This window comes from Protobothrops mucrosquamatus, unplaced genomic scaffold (genome assembly GCF_001527695.2).
Source record: "Protobothrops mucrosquamatus isolate PMUCROS unplaced genomic scaffold, P.Mucros_1.0 scaffold783, whole genome shotgun sequence".
In the NCBI taxonomy this organism is placed as follows: Eukaryota; Metazoa; Chordata; class Lepidosauria; order Squamata; family Viperidae; genus Protobothrops; species Protobothrops mucrosquamatus.
In genome coordinates this window covers 211865-237007 of record NW_015387051.1, presented here as the reverse complement: position 1 = coordinate 237007, position 25143 = coordinate 211865, and the positions used below count along the sequence as shown (strand labels likewise).

The 25143-nt window shown below is 39.0% G+C and overlaps 1 protein-coding gene across 4 annotated transcripts in view; it reads left to right on the top strand.

Annotated features, from left to right (window-relative positions):
• Window positions 1–25143, top strand: part of CHD9 (chromodomain helicase DNA binding protein 9) — a 38495-nt gene that overhangs the window by 7925 nt on the left and 5427 nt on the right. For 2 of the 4 annotated variants that reach the window (XM_015818743.1, XM_029284642.1), the window contains exons 2-32: window positions 975–1309; window positions 3979–4090; window positions 4229–4375; window positions 4561–4629; window positions 4724–4779; window positions 5690–5807; window positions 6144–6230; window positions 6702–6839; window positions 7297–7418; window positions 7629–7872; window positions 8601–8777; window positions 9673–9816; window positions 10349–10604; window positions 10999–11209; window positions 11890–12085; window positions 12184–12351; window positions 13276–13455; window positions 13942–14052; window positions 14425–14621; window positions 15113–15312; window positions 15451–15610; window positions 16364–16453; window positions 16664–16767; window positions 16855–16972; window positions 18047–18104; window positions 19070–19112; window positions 19239–19458; window positions 19565–19767; window positions 20148–21059; window positions 23644–23807; window positions 24320–24559. In XM_015818743.1, the coding sequence (XP_015674229.1) occupies window positions 975–1309; window positions 3979–4090; window positions 4229–4375; window positions 4561–4629; window positions 4724–4779; window positions 5690–5807; window positions 6144–6230; window positions 6702–6839; window positions 7297–7418; window positions 7629–7872; window positions 8601–8777; window positions 9673–9816; window positions 10349–10604; window positions 10999–11209; window positions 11890–12085; window positions 12184–12351; window positions 13276–13455; window positions 13942–14052; window positions 14425–14621; window positions 15113–15312; window positions 15451–15610; window positions 16364–16453; window positions 16664–16767; window positions 16855–16972; window positions 18047–18104; window positions 19070–19112; window positions 19239–19458; window positions 19565–19767; window positions 20148–21059; window positions 23644–23807; window positions 24320–24559 (5580 nt within the window). Of the gene's footprint in view, window positions 1–974; window positions 1310–3978; window positions 4091–4228; window positions 4376–4560; window positions 4630–4723; window positions 4780–5689; window positions 5808–6143; window positions 6231–6701; window positions 6840–7296; window positions 7419–7628; window positions 7873–8600; window positions 8778–9672; window positions 9817–10348; window positions 10605–10998; window positions 11210–11889; window positions 12086–12183; window positions 12352–13275; window positions 13456–13941; window positions 14053–14424; window positions 14622–15112; window positions 15313–15450; window positions 15611–16363; window positions 16454–16663; window positions 16768–16854; window positions 16973–18046; window positions 18105–19069; window positions 19113–19238; window positions 19459–19564; window positions 19768–20147; window positions 21060–23643; window positions 23808–24319; window positions 24608–25143 lie in introns of all 4 variants that reach the window. The other 2 variants (XM_015818742.1, XM_029284641.1) reach the window with 1 other exon arrangement.

Sequence of the window (25143 nt, the reverse complement as noted above, 5' to 3'; positions counted from 1 at the left end):
CCTTTTTTTCCCCTAAATGTTACAGAGAAGTCAGAGTATTGGATTTTTTTTCTTCAGGAATATGATTGCCGTTGTTATGATTTTTTGATCATCATTAAATGATCAATTAAAAATGATTTTTAGCAAAATTTGTGATATGATTCAAGCATTTTCTTTTTTAATGAATCTGCGTAAAAGTATTGAATGTCTAACCTCTAGAAACAATTCTGGCTTCCAGATCCACTGCGTGAAGGAAGATAAGAACAAAATACTCTTTCACTGCTGAAAATCCTATATTCCTTTAAAAGGCCCCAGAATTGGGCCTTTCTGCTACAGAGGATTTTCCTCTTAATACAGTGAAGGAAGGAAGGAAGCTTTAAAAAGAGCCGCCAGAAAAGAGATGATATATTCCTAACCACTCTTCCCTTAAAACTTTGGAGGTGTCAAACAATCCACGGCTTTTCCTCACCTCCACTGCAAACAGCTTTGTCGAAAGCAAGCAAGTCCCTTAGAACACATTTATTCTGTGTAAACATGCATAGAATTTTTGTTCAGTGCTGGAACCATGTGCAGGGAGTCCTTGACTTACAACAATTCATTTAGCAACCATTCAAAGTTACAATGGCACTGGAAAAAAAGTGTCTTATGGCCGTTTTTCACACTGAACGACCTTTGTGACATCCCCCTGATCATGGGATCAAAATTCAGCTGCTTGGCAACTGACCCGTACCAAAGTCCATGGGGGTGCCAGATTCACTTAACAAACGGTGGCAAGAAAGGTCGTAAAAAGGGGCAAAAGCTTACTTACAAATGTCTCACTTAACAACAGAAATGTTGGGCTCCGTTGTGGTCGTAAGTCGAGGACTACCTGTATTTGGGGAGCACTTCCCGTTGACTATTACTTTGAGGTCCTCGTATAGCTTGCCCTGAGATTTTGAGTTGCCTCGGCAGCTTTATCTAAGATGAGTAACCTATTTTTTTTCCCCCCCATGCAGCCCCCCTCTGCCAAGAAAGCAGACGGTTCCGGGGTATACACTAAGTTGCAGAATACCCAGGTGAAATCAATGCTTGAAAAGAAACAGAAGAAAAAAGTGGAGTCGGAAAGTAAGCAGGAAAAAGCCAATCGCATCATATCCGAGGCAATAGCCAAAGCAAAAGAGAGAGGGGAGAGAAACATCCCACGAGTCATGAGTCCGGAAAATTTCCCAAATGCTTCAGCAGAGGGGAAAGAAGAAAAAAAGGGGAGAAAGGCTAAATCCAAACCAAAAGACAGAGAAAGCAAAAAGCCCAAAACTGGTTCTTCTAAAACTAAAGAAAGGGCAAAAATCGGGTAAGTTGGCTCATATTTTCCTTTATTGCCCTATCCCTGTATTTTTTTTTCCATTTGGACTTTAATTCAGATGGTGGTGGTGATGATGATGACACAACCAAGACTGTTGCAGATTTCAAACAACAGTGAAAAATTATGCCACCAAGTTTAAAAACTAGATATATTCTACAAATGTTATGTAAACTAAGCCTGTAGCCCAGTTTTGAACTATCCAGAGTCTAGCAACTGGAGGAGGATAAATCTAGTAATAAATAAAAGTTTTCTATGGTGTTGTATGCAAAAAGAATATCCCAAGATCAAATAAATCATCACAGAATGTGTTTGAACTATTAATATAATTGACATATTTGTCACTCAAATTTAGTTCTGTCCATTCCTCAGTCTAGTAAGAGAGAGAGAGTTAGGTATTAATCAGGTATTAATCATTACACTGTTTAAAAAAAAAATCTAGCTTATGTGATTTGTGTGTGTGTGTGTGTGTTGTTATGGGTTTATATTGCATGTTATTCCTGGAGCTAACATAGCACACATTACACACACCCCCAAAGCACCATCAATTTTATCCAAAAGCAATCAGGTTATAGAGGCGAATTGAGTTGAGAAAAAATGGTTGATTCAAAATCTCCCAGTGAGCTCCATGGCTAAAAGTGGACTTGAACCAACCTTAGTCCATTTTTGCAAGGTAACACAAGTGTCTATGCTTTGGGTAGGCACGTCTATGGTGGTTTGAGGCACACAGACATGGATTTGGTCTATGTAATCTTAGGTGGCTTTCAGAATTATGAGTCATGAAGCTGGCAGGATGAATCATGTGCAATATGGAAGCTTGCCAGAATGGTCTGACTGCAGCAGCTGTAGTTTGATGATTAAGGGGACGTTTATTTTATTTAAAAAGAAAGGGTTATGGCTTAAAGCTTGTTTTCAGGTATGGATTTGTCTGCTGATTAATTGTTTACTTTGTCAGTAAATGGATTTCATGAACTACTCGAAAGGCACATCCATGCAGCCTGCTTACAAGTAGCACAAAACCCAATTCCCAGTGGCCTCCATCTCCTGATCTCTGCTGAAACTGAAGGCTGAAACTGATTCAGTAATGCAGGGGTGGGGAACTGTAGCCCTTTTACGATCTGGGAACTTCAACTCCCAGAATTCCTGAGTCAGCATGCTCAGCTAGTTGAAGATTACAGATCATAAAAGAGCCATAGTTCTCCCCCCCCCTGCAAAAACGGAAGTAGAAGATTATTTGTGCAATCTGTTTAAATTCTAATTAGTGTTTGTTCTTTGACACCACAGCATTCAAAATCTTTACGGGTCTCACTTGGTTAAAAACATCACCTTGATTTCTGAAGTTAGGAATGCTAATTATTCATATATTTTAAATTAACAATACTTAAACTTAAAACCTTACATATATGTCACAAGAGATGTACATTTGGGACTCTTTTTAAGGAACTCAAAAGTGCAGTTCAGGCTCAAGGTCTTTTGTATAAGATTCTGTCCTTAAAGCTTTCATGCTTGTAAGGTTAGAAAATTGAATTGGATGGTGCCTTTTGTTTCTTTGCTTGCTTGTTTGATTTTAGGTACTCTGTGTCTACATATAATTTAATGTTAAGTGGCAAAATTTGTAAGCTTGATGAATTGTTGCTTAACTCTAATATTATCTGCACTTTATTAACTCAGACATAGAAGGTCACATTTATTTAATTTTAATGTAGTGCAGCTGAAATTGAGCCAGTTACATATCATGATTTTTAATTAACTTCCAGTGGTTAGCCATGTTATATGTGTGTGTGTGTGTGTGTGTGTGTGTGTGTGTGAGAGAGAGAGAGAGAGAGAGAGAGAGAGATAATGTAAAAATACATTATTACTGTATATGATATTCATTTGCTGCAACTACAATATTAATTGCAACAAATGAATATCATATATTCATTTACAGTATATAAAATAAGCCCAAATTATTTGGGCCACAGGGCTTTGGATCAACAGAAAGGTCTGTTCTAAAGCAGTTTTCAGTTCTACATGGTGTGTAATTATCCAATCTGTAATATGTAAAGTATGCATCTAAGGATATCTCTTTATCTAAATTGGGGTTAGATTGTAATCACATTGTGAATATTTTAAAAATGCAGTGAAAAGCAGCGCTTGTCAGATTTTAAATATGGAAAATTATATGTCTCTGTGGCCCTCTGATTAAAAGCGAGATGGGATGAGATTAATATTGCTCTCTTTTCTGTAACCTTTTGAGTATAAACGCAGAGATATAATTAATGCTGTTGCATTAGAATATAATTTTCCCCTACATTCATGCAGCCGCCATCAGTTGCTAGTAATGAAATCGTTTCTGTGCTACTTGATTATCTGAAATCCAAACTGTCAACCTAAAATGTTATGCTGTGCTAACTCTTGATTGTGAGTAAGTAATAATACTCATATACAATGTATATGTGCATTACATTTACTTTCATTTCAGTAACTTTTATATGTAAAATATTTAGTGCTTCTATTTGTTCTCCACAAAATAATACTTCTACTTTCAGTGATTAAACTCACCAAGCACTCAAATTTTAATAACCGTAAGAAAAGTTTGTATGTGACTTGATGTTTCATATTCCCATCCTGGCTTTGAGTTTTCTGCACTGGTAACAGTGTCTTTTGTCTCAAAACAGCAAGCTTATTATTACACTGGGTAAAAAACAGAAGAGAAAAAATGACTCCTCAGACGAATTGTCCGATGCGAAACAGACTTCTCAGCAACCCTTCAAAGACGAAAGTTCACAGGTATTTTAAAAAAAGCAATCTTTTTTTAAAATAGCTATTAACACAGGGTCAACCTGTCTTACCCTAATCCTTAAAAAAAAAGAGAGAGAAGGAATAAGATTGCAAATGATTGGTTAAGGTCATGTCATTCTATTGTAGAAGAGAAGATCGAATCGACAAGTTAAAAGGAAGAAATATGCCGAAGAAGGTGAAGGAAAGCATTCTGAGGAAGAAACCAAAGTTTCTGTAAAAATAAAAAAAAATTCTGCTCCTTTGCCTGCTGAGCAACCTTTACAATTATTTGTAGTAAGTAAAATCTATCTGGGCAGTTTATGTCTTATATATAAGTTTAAGAGACAAGTTTGGGGTTTTTTTTCTACCTAGGTAGCAGTGATTACAGATATATTTTGTCAAAACTTCTTTGTAGTGTGAAATTGTATGGGAATAATTCTTAGATGATCAAAATGTTGCTCATATTTTCATCGAAACAGGAGAATCCAAGTGAAGAAGATGCGGCGATTGTAGATAAAATTTTATCTTCCAGAACTGTAAAAAAAGAAGTGAGTAAAAATGGAGGTATTCATGAGTTTTTAATTCACAATTACAATAAAGTGTGTCAGTGCATATTAAACAGGATACGATGTACATTTTCAGATTCCGGGGACTGGGTCAGTGGAAGCCGAAGAATTTTTTGTTAAATACAAAAACTAGTAAGTATTGTAGTTAAAATGCTATTTTGGTTAATTACTTCATCATATCTAATTAAATTCATAAGACTGTATGAAGGGGTTCTACATTTTGGAATGTTTATCCAAATTAATAGCATACCTTTCCACTTGAGTTTGTAAAAAAAAAAATTAAAAAAAAAAAGTCAGACAACCTTCGAACAGCATTGCCCTTGGTTCTGAAATTCCTTTGCCCATGTAGAACTGTCTCCGTGCTGCAGTAGCAATTAGCAAGTAGGAGGAGAATGTTTTATTCCTGCTTATGATTCAGATCCATAGCTTGTTGTAGAGATCTAATTCTAAAACAATAAGGGTGTGCTATTTTACGTATGCACTTTGACTTCACTCCTGAGTTCAAGAACAAGGAAATAAATGCTCTAAATAAAATCTCTAGAACAGTGATGGCAAACCTTTTAGAGACTGAGTGTCCAAACTGCAACCCAAAACCCACTTATGCATCGTCGAGTGCCAGGTGGGCGTGGCCAATTGGGTGGGCGTGGCCCATTGGGTGGGCGTGGCTGCGGTGGTAATGGCAGACTGGGCGGGACTAAAAAGTTCAATCAATCAATTCCAACTTTGCAAGATCTTTTTTTCCCGCGAGAAGTTGAAATTGAACCTTTTTTTTTTTACACATGGCGGCAGAGGCCTGAAGCGAAAAAGTTTTATAAAACCCAGCTGAAGGCCTAGGACTGGGGTGATGGCATGCGTGCCCACAGAGAGGGCTCTGAGTGCCACCTCTGGCACCCGTGCCATAGGTTCGCCACCACTGCTCTAGAATGTAATTCTAACAAAAACTGAAGTTCACTTTTCATTGTGCAAGTTGTGTAATGTCATAAAAGCCTATATAAAAACCTGTGCTTGCAATAATACGTACCACACCGTTTTGTAATGCTAGCTCCTACCTCCACTGCGAATGGGCCACAGAGCAACAGCTTTTAAAGGACAAAAGAATCCAGCAGAAAATCAAACGTTTCAAGCTGAGGCAAGCACAGAGAGCCCATTTTTTTGCAGATGTGAGTATGCGTAAAAATCTACACAGAAATCTGGCTAAACTAATTAATGTATTGATTACTAGGGCTTTATACAATTTGCTGTTTGTCATGTTGTCGTTTGGGTGTTGGGTTTGCACAGAATATATTTGCCTTGTTCATTTTTAGTAGTCAAATGTTATAAATGGATTTTTCTTTTTTTAAAAAGGGAAGAGAACCATTTTTTTTCAAGGCATGCTATTAATAATTTAGGTACAGCCAGTAATATGAATCAATCACAATGCATCGCGGACTGTATTTCAAGCTCGTCACTGTGTTAGCTTGTTCAGGTAAATAAAATGTACATATTTTAATTTTTAGATGGAGGAAGAATCTTTTAATCCTGATTATACTGAAGTAGACCGGGTTTTAGAAGTCTCCTTTTGTGAAGATAAAGACACTGGAGAGGTATAATTTGAAAAAAGTCATATATAAACTAGGGGCTCTGAAACTAAAGCATACATACACCGATATGTACATGACCCAGTGGTGGGATTCAGCCAGTTCGCACCACTTTGGCAGAACCGGTAGCTAATTTTTTGTTGCCCAGGACCAGAATGGACTTCCGGAAGCGGCTTCCACACAGAGAACCGGTTGTTCACATATTTGAATCCCACCACTGACATGACCCATATATATATTTATTTTCAGATTATTAGTTCTGAGCTATAGAAGTAAAATGTAGGACAGAATAAATAGGTAAATAACAAATTTAATATTCAGTACATCCAAGAACTGAGGGGTAGGAAAGAAAAAAGAAAAATGATGGGGAAAGGAAGCGCAGTGCATGAATCTAATGAAGATTTATACTCAGTAATTATACATGAGAGTCCTGATGGCTGAGTGGATAACCCAAGTAATTTTCTCCCCCAACTGCAGCATGTTACTTACTATTTAGTGAAGTGGTGCTCCTTGCCATATGAAGACAGCACGTGGGAATTGAAAGAAGATGTAGACCAAGGAAAAATAGAAGAATTTGAACAGCTGCAAGCTTTAAGGCTTGATTCAAGACGATTGGTAAGACAACTAGAAATAACTAACCATTCTACTGAGAAATATTACTAGAAATAGTATCATGAGGTTCGTTTGAGTAGGAAAATCCCATCTCGGCTCCTTCAAATAAATAAAATATAGAACTCTCTTGTCTGATCTCTGACAATGAGGATAAGACAAGGAATGAGTTTGATTGAATTGGATTAGATTAGATTAGATTGGATTGGATTGTAAGACCCTGGAAGCCTGATGGTTACCCTCTCCCCCCCTCCCTCCCCCTCTCTCTCTGCATGATGAAAACAAAAACTCAGATTAATTTCTTATAAGTTATTCTTATAAATATGCATATTTCAGCAACTGTATTTCAGTTTACAGGGTCCCAGATTTCCAGGGATATATTCTTCATAGCCCTTTCCCCATACATTCTTTGCTGTTTTTCTTCAAGTGGATAATTTCAAAGATTTTGTATTTTATTTCCAAGGATCGCCCTCCTCCTAATTCATGGAAGAAAATAGAACAGTCCAGGGAATATAAAAATGGCAACCAACTCAGGGAATACCAGCTGGAAGGTGTCAACTGGCTTCTTTTCAATTGGTATAATAGGTATGTTCTCTAAACCACTTGTGGGTGCTCCATCCCTGGAGGTTTTTAAGAAGAGACTGGACAGCCATTTATCTGGAATTGTACAGAGTCTCCTGCTTGAGGAGGGGGTTGGACTAGAAGACCTCCAAGGTCCCTCCCAACTCTGTTATTCTGTATTCTGTGTATATTCTTCCTGATGGCCCTACCAACAAGTGCACTTGTGTTTTTCAGACAAAACTGCATTTTAGCAGATGAAATGGGCCTTGGCAAAACCATCCAGTCGATCACATTCCTCTGTGAAATCCTTCTGAATGGTATCAAAGGACCCTTCTTGATCATTGCGCCGCTTTCAACCATAACCAACTGGGAAAGGGAGTTCCGCACCTGGACCGATCTTAATGTTGTGGTCTATCATGGAAGCATGATTAGTAGGCAAATGATACAGCGGTATGAGATGTACTTCAGGGATTCACAGGTAATTTTCTGCACAGCAAACATGGCGAGTTGATGTATATGTATTGCATAGTGTAAGGTGTCCAAGCCTGGCAACTTTAAGACTTGTGGACTTCAACTCCCAGAATTCTAGGAGTTGAAATCCACAAGTCTTAAAATTGCCCAGTTTGGAGCCATTTTTTGTTTTAATGTGACATAGATGATTTTTATGCCCTCGAGAAATATAGGAATATACTGAAAACCTATAGAATTTTATTTAGAGATATCAGGTTATGCTTCCCAAATACTTTACATAGATAGTTGACATCTTGAGAATTTAGATGCACTTTAATGGAGATCAATTTTTTATAGGATCCAATCTGGGTCGGTCAGCCAGACGAAAGGTTTAGTCTTCTGAATTTTCGGACTCATATTGGAGCCCATCCTTGGGGAACAACCAGAATGTGTGCTTAGGGCAGTAGTATTTATGTGGTGCTTCGTTGTGTATGGCTTTTTAGTTGTTGATTGGTGTGTTGATGGCCAGCTATTAAGTGGTTCGCTGTTGTTTCCTTATACTGCCAAGTCCTCGGCTCTTAAGTACCTGATAATTTATTATACCAACTTCCTTTTGAATTCTTTGTTATAGGACAACCTATTTTAAAAAGTATTCCTGCTCATCCTGCCATTAACTTCACAAGCAGATGCAATGAAAAATGGGAAGTTCGCAATAAGGTTGCAAACTGTGTTTTGCTTTCATTTATATTCTCCTAGGGTCGCATCATTAGGGACACCTACAAGTTCCAGGCCATAATCACCACTTTTGAAATGATTCTTGGGGGCTGTCCCGAGCTCAATGCAATTGAATGGCGTTGTGTTATTATTGATGAAGCACACCGATTGAAGAATAGAAACTGCAAACTTCTGGAGGGACTCAAACTCATGAATCTTGTGAGTATTCCTTTTGTAATGTAATGAGATATGACTCATATCAAGAAAGATGAATACCCACAGAAAGTAGAGTACTAAACTCCAAATAAAGGAATATATTTGATTCTTAACTTGATTTGGTTGTGTTATTGTTGCTCACCTTTTCTTCTTCGTTCCAAAACTGTATGTCCTGTGGGAGATAGAATGCTCATGAGTTGAATTTACACACTCTCAAAAGATTTATTATTACTTTGCAGCTTACACATCAGGAAGGGATGTGTGTTTTTACTTGCTTAACTTTATTTTATAACTTTGCTCTCTATAACTTGAATATAAATATCTTGCACGAAACTCTGTTTGCAATATAGCTAGATTCTCTTGATCTTTAAACTCATTAAGCCATCTTTTTTCTATTACATGCCTTTATTTTATTGCTCAAAATGTATTTTGTGATCATTAGTGTAAAATAAAATTACTTAAAAGATAAAAGAAAATTACTAAAATAACTATTTATAAATTGGCATGTGAGGCCAAAAAGGAAGAACAATTGCAGGAAAGACTAGGGGTGACAGTATAGCAATGTTCCAATATCTATGGGGCTGCCACAAAAAAGAGGGGGTCAACCTATTCTCCAAAGCACCTGAAGGCAGAAGAAGAAGCAACGGATGGAAACTAATCAACGAGAGAAGCAACCTGGAACTAAGGAGAAATTTCCTGACAGTGAGAACAATTAATCAGTGGAACAGCTTACCTCCAGAAGTTGTAGGCGCTCCATGACTAAGGCTCTTAAGAAGAGACTGGGCTGCCAATTGTCTGAAATGGTATAGGCTTATTCTGTATTTTTCTCTTGTCATTCCGGTTACATTGAAAGATGGTTTGTAACTTCTTTTCAAATGTATTTTCCGTACATCTTTAGGAGCATAAGGTGCTATTGACCGGCACACCACTGCAAAACACTGTAGAAGAATTATTCAGCCTTCTTCACTTCCTTGAACCTCTGCGCTTCCCAGCCGAATCTACATTCATGCAGGAATTTGGAGACCTTAAAACAGAGGAACAGGTATGAATATTTTGTGTTATGCTTTTAAGATTCACGTTCATACACATTCAGAAACTAGAATATGATCAGTTACTCATTTCAATACAGGCCAGTAAATTAATTTATTTCCTGGCCTCCCCAGCAGCCTTTATAGAATGTCACAGTTATTCAGGAATTTAGCTACTTAGGGTTCTTGTTTAATTTCAGTTGTATAAATACAAAGACATTTAGGCAGAAAAAAATCACGGATAGAAAATGTGAGTTTTCATATGAACTGTATGTAGAACTAATTGCCTGAATTTTTAGCTCTCTTTTTTCCTGTGCTATGTTATCCATAGATGGCAGTTATGGGACTTGTACTTCCTTCAAAATTCTATTTTCTATAACTAACTGATTTTTTTTAAAAAAAATATAAAATGGGGCGTCTGTGACTCTTATCAAAAAGTACCAAGCAGCCTTTTTAGTTCTGAACCTTTAGCAGCCTTGCGTAGTGACTGAATAGCTTGTAAATTCTAGTTATTTGCCGTTTAGTTAGTTGTTATGTTTTATATAGGTACAAAAGCTGCAGGCTATTCTGAAACCAATGATGCTAAGAAGACTCAAAGAAGATGTAGAGAAGAAATTGGCTCCCAAGCAAGAGACTATTATTGAAGTGGAGTTAACAAATATCCAGAAGAAATATTATCGAGCTATTTTAGAGAAAAACTTTGCATTTTTGTCCAAAGGGGCAGGGCAAGCTAATGTGCCTAACTTAGTTAATACCATGATGGAACTCAGGAAATGCTGCAATCACCCATATCTTATCAAAGGTAGGTATATTAAAAAAAAACCTTTTTTACTTACTTTAGGCCTTGTTTATAGCGAGGCCATCATCACTGACTTTACAATTAGGATCAGTTCCTTAAAGCCTCCTTGAGAATCCATTTGTTTACAACACACTTAAAACAGTGTTGCTTTGTGTAACATTAATATATGTTTCTGAGTAACAGCTGTCATTTCACCTGAGAATTTGTATGAGGAGCATTCATAAAATTGTCCAAGGATGGTGAACGGCAGTAAATATTTCATTATGCTAATTGTGGGGGATTTGTGCTCTGTTTCTGACATGCTTCTGACGCAGTTCAGACCCAAAATTGTATAATATTTCTGTACTTGGAAACAAAAGAATAATGCAAATTGGGTTTTTCTGCTTTTCCTGAACAGGGGCTGAGGAAAAAATCTTAGGAGAATTTAGGGAAACCTATAGTCTGACAGCTCCTGATTTTCACCTGCAAGCAATGATCCAATCTGCTGGGAAACTAGTCCTCATTGATAAACTTCTTCCAAAAATGAAAGCAGGAGGCCACAAGGTGCTTATCTTTTCTCAGATGGTCCGCTGTCTTGATATCCTGGAAGATTACCTAATACATAAAAGGTGAGCTTTCCATATTGCAAATATCCATGTTGAGCTCACCTTAAGTGCTTTTCCGTGTACTTGGTTAACGTGCCAAGCTGTGCATGAATAGCTGGCTGTGGATTTACCTTTAATGCTTGTGTTTCTCAACCTTGACAGCTTGAAGGTGTGTGGATTTCAACACCCGGAGCTTGAGTTGACAAGCCTACTGATATTTAGATATCAAATATTAGCTGTTTGATCCATTTGAATTTTAACTCTAATGCTAACAGGGCTTTCTTTAAATTGCTTCCTTTTTTTTTTTTACATGTCTAGGGAGATTCTCCATCATCCAGGTCATAGTTGTCCCAAAGATGCTTTGGACTTCCTTGTTTTTCTTTGAAGACCTTTCGCTTCTCATCCAAGAAGCTTCTTCAGCTCTGACTGGATGGTGGGAGAATGGAAAGATTTATACTCCTTGCAGACAGCTGGTCATTTGCATTCTTTTAGCAAGTCGTTAATGCTACCTGGAGGTTTATCTGTGTCCTCAGAGTCACCCGAGTGGTGCAAATGGGTGTGGAGCCTTCTTGGAACGGTTGAAAGGACTGTGTTGTAGACTGGAGATAGATGATGTTGTATCCTTCCCCTTCTGTTGAGAGAGAGAGAACTGTTCAATTTTGACATAGATGGCCTCTTTGACCCCTCTTTTTTACACTCCAAAGGTATCTGTACGAGCGACTCGATGGAAGAGTAAGAGGAAACTTACGTCAGGCTGCCATTGATCGATTTAGCAAGCCGGATTCTGACCGGTTTGTTTTCCTTCTCTGCACCAGAGCTGGCGGGTTAGGCATAAATTTAACAGCAGCTGATACTTGTATCATTTTCGATTCAGACTGGAATCCTCAGAATGATTTGCAGGTATAACGTCAAAACGTCCATTTGAACCGTGCTCTAGGAAATGTAATGAATTAATTATGACCTCCCCTTTGTGATGGATTTGTGTCCTGTCTCCCTAGGCTCAAGCGCGTTGCCATAGGATTGGTCAAAACAAGGCGGTGAAAGTCTACAGGCTGATAACAAGAAACTCCTACGAAAGGGAGATGTTTGACAGAGCAAGCCTAAAGCTTGGTTTAGATAAAGCTGTTTTGCAGAGCATGAGCGGCAGAGAAAATAGCGTCGGCGGTGTACGTACCTTTTGTTTCCTTAAAAAAAAAAAAAGCTAGTAGCATAAAATGGAAAAGAAGAAAAAGTGCTTTCCCCCCCCAACCAATTTCCAAAGGAAATCTTTAAAAGTGAAGCATCTCGTGAAACTTTGCGCCATTTCTTGCTCTTTTACTTTCATTACAATCTCGAAGCCCTGTTCATGTTGCAGCAAAACTTCATTTAGATCCTTGACTATCTTGAAGAAAGAACACTGTTTGTTCTGGTGTTGCATTCTGCCCTTAGGTGTCTGACTTAAAGGAGAGCCTACAAAATACAGCCTGGGGATTCTTAAAAACTTTTTATTTGTGGTTGCCTGGCTAAAAAGCCCAATCCTGATAATCCTCGACTTACAACAGTTTGTTTACTGACAGTTCAAAGTTACAGCAGCACTGAAAAAAGTGACTTATGGCCGTTTTTCACACTTACAACCACTGCAGCATCCCCATAGTCACATGATCAAAATTCAGACGCTCGGCAACCGACTCAAATTTATGACGGTTGCATTGTCCTGGGGTGACGTGATTCCCTTTTGTGACCTTTTGACAAGCAAAGTCCATGGGGAAGCCAGATTCGCTTAACAAGTCTGTTACTAGCTTAACTGCAATGATTTACTTAAGAAACGTGGCAAGAAAGGTGGTTAAATGGTGCAAAACTCACTTAAAAACTTTCTTACTTAGCAACAGAAATGTTGAGCTCCATTGTGGTCGTAAGTCAAGGACTACCCATATTAAAATAAACCAGAATAATGTTTTGGAACATTTCCAGTAAAGATACAAAGAAATTGGTTTTTCCCCCATTAAATTACATATACGATTAAACAAAAAGTGTTTTTTTAATGCCAGACCGTAATTAAACAAAATTATTTTTCTTGCTTTTTTAAATGTATCCAAATCCTACTTCCTTAGATCCAGCAACTTTCTAAAAAGGAAATTGAGGACTTACTTCGAAGAGGCGCGTACGGCGCCATCATGGATGAAGAGGATGAAGGCTCTAAGTTCTGTGAAGAAGACATTGATCAAATCTTGCAACGCCGCACAAAAACAATCACAATTGAATCTGAAGGAAGGGGCTCTACATTCGCTAAGGTAGTTAGAAACTGTTCAGCAAATATAAAATGTGCCTTTTCCACAGGGCACTGAGAAAATTCTGAGAGTTCTTAAAGAGGTACGAAATGTTTTGTTTTGAATTGCTTGGAGTACAGAATGGGTTGTTTTGAATATGTTGTTAGTATTTGAGCTCAAGAACACGCTCTTTATGTTTGTCGAGCTTAACATTTCCAAAATGCTTAGAGATGTCTGTTTTGTTTTCAAATCCCTAGAGCTGCGCTCACAATGGGAAAAGCTTTATGCTCAAAAGATTGAGACGTTACCTCTAAATAATTCTGTGTGGCTAATTTGAATCTGAATCACAGAACACTTAAATACATTTGTATCATATGTAACTAACAATTGATCAAGTATCTGATCCTGCAAATGGGGTTCATTCCTGGTATTAAGGTACACTGTTTACCTAATTCGCCATACCTTAAAAAGGATTGCTATATTATGGTGCTTTATATTTTGTTATTTCAGGCTAGTTTTGTTGCATCTGGAAACAGAACAGATATTTCATTAGACGATCCCAACTTCTGGCAGAAATGGGCCAAAAAAGCTGAAATAGACATAGATGCCATCAGTGGCAGAGTAAGTACATTTTCAATTAAATTTACGATTGTTTTTGCTGAGTGACCATGGCTAATTTTTAAAAAACAATTTATAATAACTTTGAGCAATTTTTATGGATAAAAAATTCCGACTAGAATAATGGTCTACTGCTATAATTATGTACATGTTTTGTTTATATAACCATCTGAAAGACACTGGACTTTATGGAACTTTGAAGAGCTAGACAGATTTAAGGGAAAGGCATGGATTAAATACACTTTTATCCTCGTTTATATAGGCTTTTGTAGTACTCTTTATATAACCATAAGGCTTTGGAAATTTGAGCTTTAGGAAGCTGTCTGTCTTAATCTGCAGAGATATTTCAAATCCACATTTATTTATATTATGCAGAATAGCTTGGTTATTGACACCCCAAGAATTAGGAAGCAAACAAGGCCATTTAATGCTACAAAAGATGAACTTGCTGAGTTATCTGACATCGAAAGTGAAGGAGAGGATAAACCAAAATTTAGAAGACCTTGTGATCGCTCCAGTGGATATGGAAGAACAGAATGCTTCAGGGTTGAAAAAAACCTGTTAGTTTACGGGTAAGATTTTTTTTTTCTTTTACTCTGGAATAGTAAAAGGAAAGTGCATCTTTTTAAAAGAGTATTGTCTCGCTTTACACTCTTTTTTCCTGGTGTTTGTGGTTCCAATAATGTAATTTAACAAAATAATGTAATGTTTTGTAAGAATAGATTGTACTGATCACAAAACTTTATCTTTCAGCAAATACTGAAATCATACTGTATTGTCCTTGGTCATAGACAAAAAAAAAAGTCCAGTTAATATGGCAGAGTAGAATGCATAGAATTTAAATAGTTTAAAGTGTTGCAATATAACAGTTATTCAGATCTTTGCATCCTTAACGGCATCCTAATGAATGATTGACAACTTGAATTGCCAATCCTGTCATCTATTGATAGAAATGAAAGAATCCAGAACATGCATTTAATTAAGAACACTGGGCATTAATGCATAAAAAGTCGTCTGACGTATGTCACTTTTGTTTCAAATGTTCAAAATTAAAATGAAATAGGTGGGGTCGTTGGAGAGAAATTTTATCTCATGGGCGCTTCAAGAGACAGCTAAACGAACAAGATGTGGAGATAATTTGCCGAGCCCTCCTAGCATATTGCCTCGTCCATTATAGAGGAGATGAAAAGATTAAAAGTTTTATTTGGGATCTTATTACGCCGACTGAGAATGGGCAGACTCGAGAATTACAGAATCACTTAGGTAAGTCTTTTTAAAAGGATGTTAGCGAGCAAGGAAACAAAAAGCTCATTTTAAAAAGAAGAATTTATTATTCAAACATGCTTCTTATAAAGTATGATAAAAATGTAAGTTCTTGCCTTCTATTCTTATTTGGCCTAGGTTTGTCAGCCCCTGTTCCCAGAGGCAGAAAAGGAAAGAAAGTTAAGACCCAAACAAGCACATTTGATATTCATAAAGCTGAGTGGCTTCGCAAGTACAATCCAGAACATTTGTTGCAAGATGATGGGTATAAAAAGCACATAAAACACCACTGTAATAAGTAAGTGTCACTGTAAGCCTTGGGTTATTATAAAAAGTAATTGTGAATGTGATTTTAAAATATATTTTCTAGAAATACAAACAAATCCTTTTACTAAACCTAGTGAGTTAAATAATGTGGACATTTTTAATGAAATAAGTGTTAATGGTAATGATTTTGTTGAGTCAGTAGCTTCGGCATGTGCAGGTATATCTTGAAATGGCACTAGTATCTAAGAGGAGGCGAGAGAGAATAAGGATAGACTTGTATCTTTTGGGAGAAATATTCTACTCATTCAAGACTTGTTTTCAGCTCCCAGTTTGGAAGCAGCTGATAATTTTTCATACAGCCATGTATTATCTTAGAACATTAGCAGACAGCATTATGTAGCCAGAAGCTCTTGTATTTATATATTTTCAAAAGTGGTCCATTCATTTTTCTGGATTTCGTGAAGCACAGTTGGTTTAACTTCTCCCTGCAGGCTTTTGGGGATGTCTCAAAATAACTTGACTCATGTGTCTGTTCAGCTAGGTTTAGGTGAAACACACAAAGGGGAAAAAATATATACAATTATATTTTATTTTATTTTTTAAAGAAAGGCAATCTAGAATCTTGCCAAGGAAAATAAACCAGACGTTTGTGATATTAGTTGATAAGTGATCATAGGACATGGTTGGACATACCTAATACATATTTTAAATTAAGAACTGTTTCAAATGAAAACAATCTGAATGTAACAAATGGCTTTATATTTATCTTTATGTGCATGCTTAGGGTTTTACTTCGAGTTAGAATGCTGTATTACTTGAAGCAAGAAGTCATTGGTAATGAATTCCAAAAGGTTTTTGAAGGAGTTGATGCCAGGTAAATGATACTGAGATTGTTTCTTTTATTTCTTGGTCAAAATTAAGTAACGTTAGTAGCTTTTGAATGAAGATGAGTTTTAACAGAATTTTTGATGCTTTTAATTTAAAAGTTAGATATTTATATATGTTGTCACATTTCTGTATTGGGGAAAAGTTTATATCTCATGATGGGAAGACTTAACGCCTTCTTTCTGGGTAAACCTTTCAGTGAAATTGATATTTGGATCCCAGAACCAGACCACTCTGAAGTGCCAGCTGAATGGTGGGATACAGAAGCAGATAAATCTCTATTGATAGGTGTTTTTAAACATGGTAAGCCATAAGGACATTATCTGTTTTTTTTTTCTTTTTGGTGAAGTTTGTCTTTTGAGTTTATATTCTGAATACATTTCTTTCCAGGTTATGAAAAATACAACACAATTAGAGCAGACGCCGCCCTTTGCTTCTTGGAAAGAGTGGGGAAACCGGATGATAAGGCTGTGGCAGCTGAGCAGAGAGCAAATGACTATATGGATGGGTATGAATTTTTAAACCACTTTTGAAAGCCGGTTGCCATTTTTAGTGGCCATGCAAATTCTATCCATTTAATAATTAATCTGATTTTAACTCTGCTGAGACAAACCCCTTAGGACCTATAAGAAAAGATAGCTACATTTTTGTGGGAAAAAACAGGCTAGATTACTTTGCTGGAAGATACCAAAGCTTTTAGCTATTGATTGAACATGTGTTATTAAGGTATTGTCTGCTGTTGGCAACCATAGATTTTGTCCATGACAATTTGTCCCTCACCTGATCTTTCAAGTCCTCCAACTGTGTATCCATCGGCACTGTAATACCACTTTGTTTCTGCTCGTCCTCCTTTCTTTACTCAGCATTACAGTCCTTTCCAGAAAGCAACTTTGCCTAATGAAATAGGATCATTTGAGCCTAGTCAAGCCATAGACTAGAGATTAAGGAGTTGAAAAAAGGTATTGGAAGAAGGCAACAGCAAATTATGGTTTCCAAGAAACTGTGTGAAGTATCTGCATGGTCCTTAGAAGTCAAGCTTTGTCTTGTTTATCATGCTCTATAAATATTTGTGTAAACAGGAGATTAATGGGAAACTAACAGTACGCTGTTAAATTAAAAGCAATTCAATAGCCAGTTATTTTAAGGAATTATCATCAAGTAGCTCTCTGCATCTCTGTCTGGGTGATCTCTGCAATCTATCTAGGTGGTCGCTAGGAGTCAAAAACGACTTGATGACACATAATCAGCTCTGCAAATCCATAAACACAATATTAACAATTATGTTGATTCATTTAGCATTGTGTCATCAAGTTATGATATACTTTGCAAAACAGAAGGTTTTAGGACCATAATCTGATAATTATGATAATTTGAACATTTTACATGTAACTTCAGCAAGTGGTCTTTTTCAAAGAACAATTTCAAGATGAAAGGAATCAGATGATTAGAATCAAGCTTTTTAGGTAATACTTGTTTTTCCCTGCAAATAAACTCATTTTATCATTCTCATTTTTTTAGTAACTAAAAGATAGTTTATTCAGTTTCATATCATTTACACTTCTGTGTTGAACGTGTTTCTTAGGGATGTAGAAGACCCAGAATACAAGCCAGCCCCAGCCTTGTTTAAAGACGATATGGAGGTAACACATTTTCAGTTCATCGTTCATTTGTTTCTTTACAGTCTGGGTAAATTTGTTTGGATCTGGATGGGGAGGTTAGGGCTTAATCCAAGCAAGACAGAATGGCTCCAGGTTTGCAAGGCATCTGACTCCAAGGAAACTCCAAATTTAATTCTGGATGGGGCTATCCCCCCCCCCCAGTCCTGAACTGGCTTATAACTCCTACTGGACTCACAACTCCTACTTGAGTGGCTATTAATAGCTAGGAGGCCATTCTCATTGCTTCGTCTGATGTGCCAGTTGTGACTTAGAATGGGAGATTTTGCTCACAGTCACTCAGGCCATAATCGCCTCTCGATTGGTCTGTTCCAGTGTGACCACTTTGGTGCTGCATTTGAATATGCAGAGCTACAGCTGATCCAGTACAGCAGTCCCAGTAGCTATGGACTCCTCTCATTACTCCCATATAACACCAATGGTGTGAAAGCTCCACTGGTTACCAGTGGTCTTTCAGGTGCAAATCAAGATGCTGGTTGCACATTTAAAGCTCGGCATAGTTCAGGGTCTGAACATCTGTGGGAGAGCTTTCTCCCCATAACATCTGCCTCCCCAATAAATCAAGTAAGGAAGAATGCTTTTTCCCCCCTCCTCTAGGACAATATTTTCCCCAACATTCACACCAGTTCTGATTGGAGCCAGTTCTGATTGGAGTAGCCTATAAGCCTTGTAAATATTTACAGTTACATTCATTGCTGTATTATTTACAACTGCATTCATTTCATATGATGCATTTTTTTTTAACTTTGTATAGAGAAATCATGGGTTTTGTAAAGAGAGTTCATGAGTGTATGTTTAAATGAGAATTGTCAGTCATCCCTAGTTAACTTTAAATTACTGGTGCTTTTGGTGGATTGAGTCAACTTCAAAATGCGGCATATATTGTAACTGAATTCTGTTCATTTTGCATTCTAAATGTTATTTCTTAGGATGATGCCTCATCGCCTGGGGATCCTGTAATAGGAGATGGAGGTAAAATCTCATGGTTTTAACTTTCTTCTTCAACAATTGTGCTTCTGAAATACAACCTTCTACTTTGTTTGATACTTAATGTGGTAAACCAATACCAATTATTATAGTCATCTCTGTCAATTACAGATGGTCAGTTGATTGAAGGAGACAAGCTTTACTGGCCAACTCAGTCTGCCTTAACAACACGGTTGCGTCGTCTCATAACAGCATATCAGCGTACCAGTAAGAACAGGCAAAGCCAGCCAATTCAAGCACCATTTTCTGTCCAGGCATGTGTGATGCCATCTGCCTTTGAAGAAGCTGTTTTAAATCCAAAAGTGGCTGCCAAAATTGAAAGACAACAAAGGTAGACTCTGAATTTTGCAGATCGCAAAAAGGCTTCTGATTCCTTCATGGTGTTCTGGAAAGATGGTTTATTTGTGATCAATTTTCCCCTTTGCCCTTCCATCTAGATGGACAAGAAGAGAAGAAGCTGACTTCTACAGAGTGGTGTCTACTTTTGGTGTAGTATTTGATCCAGATAGAGCCCAGTTTGACTGGACAAAATTTAGAGCAATGGCGAGGCTACATAAAAAAACGGACGAAAGTTTAGAGAAATATCTGTACGCATTCATGGCCATGTGCAGAAGAGTTTGCCGCCTCCCTTCAAAAGATGGTGGGTTCCTTATAATTGCTTCCCCCCCCCAAAAAAAGAAAGTAAAACTGATTTAGGAGCAATAAAAACATAAAACACATACCTAAAAAGTTGCCCTATGACAGAAAACGTACATTATGAAATGCCTATTTTAATACATCGCAATGTTTAGAAATTCTTCCCCCAAAGCAAATGCTAGCTCCTAGATTTTTTTTTTTAACCTTAGAAGATAGCATTAAGTCTTCAGTGAAAGAAAGAAAAAAGATCTGGGGGGGGGGGGTTGGGTGGATAAGCAATATTTTCTTAATAAATAAATAAAACATCTTTAATGTCCCAAGATTCCAGTGGAACTTAGAAGATCCTGTTACGAGTCTAATTCTTGGTTGTGTTTCCTTGTGCAGACTTTGTGGATTCAAATCTTTTCATTCAGCCAATAACAGAAGAACGTGCATCTCGAACCTTATACCGTATTGAGCTCCTGAGAAAGGTACGAGAGCAAGCGGTCCGTCATCCTCAGCTCTGTGAGCGATTAAAACTTTGCCAGCCCAATCCAGACTTGCCCGTTTGGTGGGAATGTGGGACCCATGACTGGGATTTATTGGTTGGTGCTGCGAAACACGGCGTTAGCAGGACAGATTACCACATCCTCCGCGATCCTGAACTTTCCTTTATGTCAGCTCAGAGGAACTACAGCCACAGCAAAGTCGCGCTTTCGAGGACTCCTACTCCGCTCTTGCAACAGTACCAGGTGGCGTTGTCTGCGTCTCCTCTCGTGCCTCCAGCCAGGCTGCCTGATGTGAAAGGGAACGTGCTTGAGGACACAAAACCTAACCATGAAAACCACAAAGAACCTCATTCTTCCGACGAAGAGTCCGTGTCTCCTGAAAACTTGCAGATGGGAGTGAAGGCAGAACCGACGAGTCCAAAGAGTGGCTCACCCTCTCAGGCTGCAGACCCCAAGCCTGTCCCGAAGGCCGAGAGCGACAGGCGCATGGTTGCGGCCAGGACCGAGCCCTTAACGCTAAACGCTGCTTCCAAAAAGCCAAGATCTGGGAAGAGAGGATCGGACTCTAGTTCCGATTCAGACTCCGATTCAGATAGATCGTCCTGTTCTTCCAGGCCATCGTCGTCTTCATCGTCGTCTTCTTCCTCTTGCTCTCGTTCCAGATCAGGATCCAGCTCTTCATCTTCTTCATCTTGTTCTTCAGCGTCATCGTCCTCTTCCTCCTCTTCCTCTTCCTCCTCCTCTTCCTCCTCCTCTTCCTCTTCATCGGAAGAGAGTGACAGTGATGAAGAGGAGGCACAAAAGAGACGTAAGTGCCTTTTAAAAAACAAACAAACAAACAAACTCAAAAGCTGATTCAGAGAAAGACATAAACTACCTTTTCGCGGATTTTCAGATGAAGTGTGGTCTTTTGAGTCATAGGTAATGTGTTTTAGAAGGACAAAGAGATTTTCTAATCCAGGGGTGTCAAACTCAGTTTCATTGAGGGCCGCATCAGCATTGCGGTTGCCCTCGGGGGGCGGGGTGGGGGGGCGCGGCCTACTGGGTGGGCGTGGATGGAGTGGGTGTGGCCTACTGGGTGGGCATGGCCAGCTCTACATCATTCGCGTCAAGGGTGCCTGTGGGGGCCTGGGCAGGAGTGGGACAGATCTGAGGGTCTCTGGCAGAAGGGGGTGGGACCAGGGCAGAGCCCATCAAGCCAGATATGTGAAGTAGGCCAGGGCCATTTGCTGGCCACTTCCAGGCGATGGTGCATTTCTTCATTCCTCACAAAGGGTGACACCTCCCCAGCATGCACCCAGGGGGTGGGGCCGACGCGGCCGACACTGTTTCCAGACGGCCTTGTGGAGCTAAGACTGAATGTGTTTCAGCATAGATGGCCACCACAAAATTGTACACTGGCTCCCGGCCGGCCTGGGCCAGGGCCAAGGCAGCAGAGGCCGTTCCCTCACTGTTTCCAGGATGGCTTCGCGGGCCACATGAAACCACTTCGCTGGCCGCATCCGGCCCCTGGACCTTGTGTTTGACATGTCTGCTCTAATCAGACTTGCTGGGGGGAAATTAATCTTGCTTGAGAACAAGGAAAATATCAGATGGAGTCGTCTATAGTCAGAATGAGAGTTCTGTCTGTTATTATTCTTGTACTCCATACAGAGAACAATTTTCTGCATTACAATCCTCCCTTTTTCCTCCTTGCCCAGTGTGTACCTATTTGTACAGAATACTTTCAATATGTCATTTGCTCATTCTCAGATTTGTTCCATCCTGATCTCTCTTTTGATGCAAGGTTGTCCTTTTAATTCACATGAAAATTTGTACATTTTCAATATGGATATAGAAATGTGCCTTTAAAAGTTGCAACATGAATCCAGAAAGCTGCCCAATCAAAAGACTTACCTGCACTGTAATCTTCATAGTGTTTGTGGATGGGAAAATAAGTTCCAGATTACTCCAGAATTTTTTTATTCTTTAAAAATAACTTTTATAGAGCAAAAAACAAAAAGGCTAGGTGATTATGTATTTACAAAGACAATATATCAATAGCTGGTTAATCATTTCTTACGGTTCCACCCAGTAAGAAAAAAATTAAGTATGGAGCTAAGATTTTTCTGATACAATCACCAGAAATTTATACCACTAAGCCACATCCTACTTTCCTAGATGGCTTGCAAAAGAAATTGGTAGAACATTTTGTTGCTAGCATGAAACATTCATCAATGCAATTTAATCTCCTTTAATTGTCTAGGTACAACTTTTTAATGTTCCTGTGCTCATTTTTAGGTGCTTGATGATCAGATTCTCATTTTTTTCCCTTACAATTGTGACATTGTGTATAGCGGGGCAGGCATTATTTGTCCTATGATTTAAAAACCGGTATTACTGTTGTTGTCCTGCATCTCAAGCCTATTCCTTCTAACTTAATTTCTCTCATCTGTAAAGCAAAAAATGCATTTACCAATAGTCCTCGACTTATGACCTCAATTGGCACCAGAATCTTGGTCATTGAGCAAGGTGGCCATTGACACCTCGCTTAACGACCACTCAGTGACTGCACTCTTGGTGGTTAAGCAATCTCACAGGTTGTTAAGCAGATGGAGCGTCGGGTAAGGAGCTCTTCTTCCGGCCCGGCCCGGCGCTACCATTGAAAAATGCCACTCATTCAGTGCCGACGTAATTTTGACTGGCCGCTGAACGAATGTTAATAAATCAAGGACTATCTATCCCAGTGATGGCGAACCTTTTAGAGACTGAGTGCCCAAACTGTAACTCAAAACCCACTTATGCATCGTCGAGTGCCGGGTGGGTGTGGCCCATTGGGTGGGCGTGGCCAATTGGGTGGACGTGGCTGCAGTGGTAACGGCAGACTGGGTGGGACTAAAAAGTTCAATCAATCAATTCCAACTTTGCAAGATCTTTTTTTTCCCCGCGAGAAGTTGAAATTGACTGATTGGACTTTTTTTTTTTTTTTGCACACGGTGGCGGAGGAAAGGTTTTATAAAACCCAGCTGAAGGCCTAGGACTGGGGCGACGACGCGCGTGCCCACAGAGAGGGCTCTGAGTGCCGCCTCTGGCACCCGTGCCATAGGTTCGCCACCACTGATCTATCCCAAAGGGTGCTTTATCCAAAGTTCTGAAGAAGCTTCTTGGATGAGAAGTGAAACGTTTCCAAGGAAAGTAACAAGGAAGTCCAGTTGCCTTTTGGGAAAAAGCCCCTTTGGGACAACCAGGGCCTGGATAATTGAGAGCCTCCGTAGACATTGAGGACTATTTGTATGTACTTCAGAATTTGGTGGGCAGGGAGTGCGAGGAAGCGTGTTGTAGAGTGGTGCCCGTCAAACCTCTGCATAGGATTGGAGTGTCCTGTTAACTGATTCTCTTAACATTTCCTCCAGGGGAAGGGACCGCTCATCTGAAAGCATATGATGAAGAAAGCGTAGCTTCCATAAGCACTGTGCAGGACGAAACCCAGGACAGTTTCCAAATGAATAACGGAACACCAAATTCTAATTGTATCTTACAAGGTGGATACGTGTTAGCTGCTTCCTACTGGCCCAAGGTAAAGTTGTAGCCAAATGCTGAACTGCCATGAAATGAAAATTAGAACAGGTTAAAAATCATGTCGTAGTTCAAAATAATAATAATAATAAAATAACGGTAGGGACCTTGGAGGTCTTCTAGTCCCACCCCTTCCTGAAGCAAGAAAACCTATAGCATTTCAGACAAATGGTTATTAGTAACGTGTGTGCTTTGACTAAGTACAGTCTGTAATTTCTCTTTGGGTAGTTTTGTGGTAAAACAGGAAATGAAGGAGAATATGTGTAGCCCAGGGTTGGAATGAGGTGCTCTCTGAGCTTGCTTTGTTTTCTTGCAGACGTTTCATGACCCTAACTAGGTAACACCATCAGTGCTAGCAAGGGGTGTAAAACAGGAAAGGATTTCTCCTAGATCTAAACTGTTCAGAGGCATCCTTTCCGTTTGCCGTTAACGCACTGATTGCTTGCAAGTCGCGTTAGTCAGTCCTGAGAGAGGGGAATATGACATTTCTAAGCCGCCTCCTGTTTGTTTTAGGACCGGGTTATGATTAACCGCCTGGATGGTATTTGCCAAACAGTCCTGAAAGGTAAATGGCCTTTAGCAAGGAGAAATTACGAGAGCAACCCTGTGGCTTCCTTCTACACCACCAAGCTTCTGGACAGCCCAGGTGCTGCTGCTGCTGCTGCTGCTGCTGACTACAGCGAGCCCAGCATCCCGACTCCCCCAAGCGCAGACCTTAAAGAAGAAAACGACCAATCACCACAGATGTCAAAGGTGAAGAAGCATGTGCAGGAAAAGGAGTTTACAGTGAAAATCAATGACGTATGTTTATTTTTATCGCCTTAGGACCTGATTGCGATTGCGGTGTGCAGCATGCTTTACCTATAAGTGGCTGCCTGCTCTCAATCTTACTTCCTTGGCCTAAATACTCGCGGGTATTTTGAAGCAGCAATTTTGGAGTATTTTCTCCCCCCCCCCTCTCTTTTGAGAATCTCGTTTTCAAGACCTAGCAACAGCCTAGCATCGTTTCTTGCTCTTTTGCAGTCTTTCTCAATGCTTTTTTTCTGGCACCGTAGTTACTTTCCAAAGTATGGCATCTTTTATTTCAGAATTTTTTTTTTTTTAAAGGAGGGGGAGTTTTCAATTAGTTACAATTTCAAATACTCTTAGCAAACCACCAGAATAATTTCCGTAGCTCCTTAGGTTTGTACACTGGAGTTCGCAGGGAACACGCACATTAATTAATTCAACCTCTTCCAGCTTGGTCTCTCGATAGCTACGGATTTCCATTTTCGATGCCTATCTATAAAAGTTATCGAATGCTTTTGATATTGAAACTGGCTGAATGCAATGGTTAA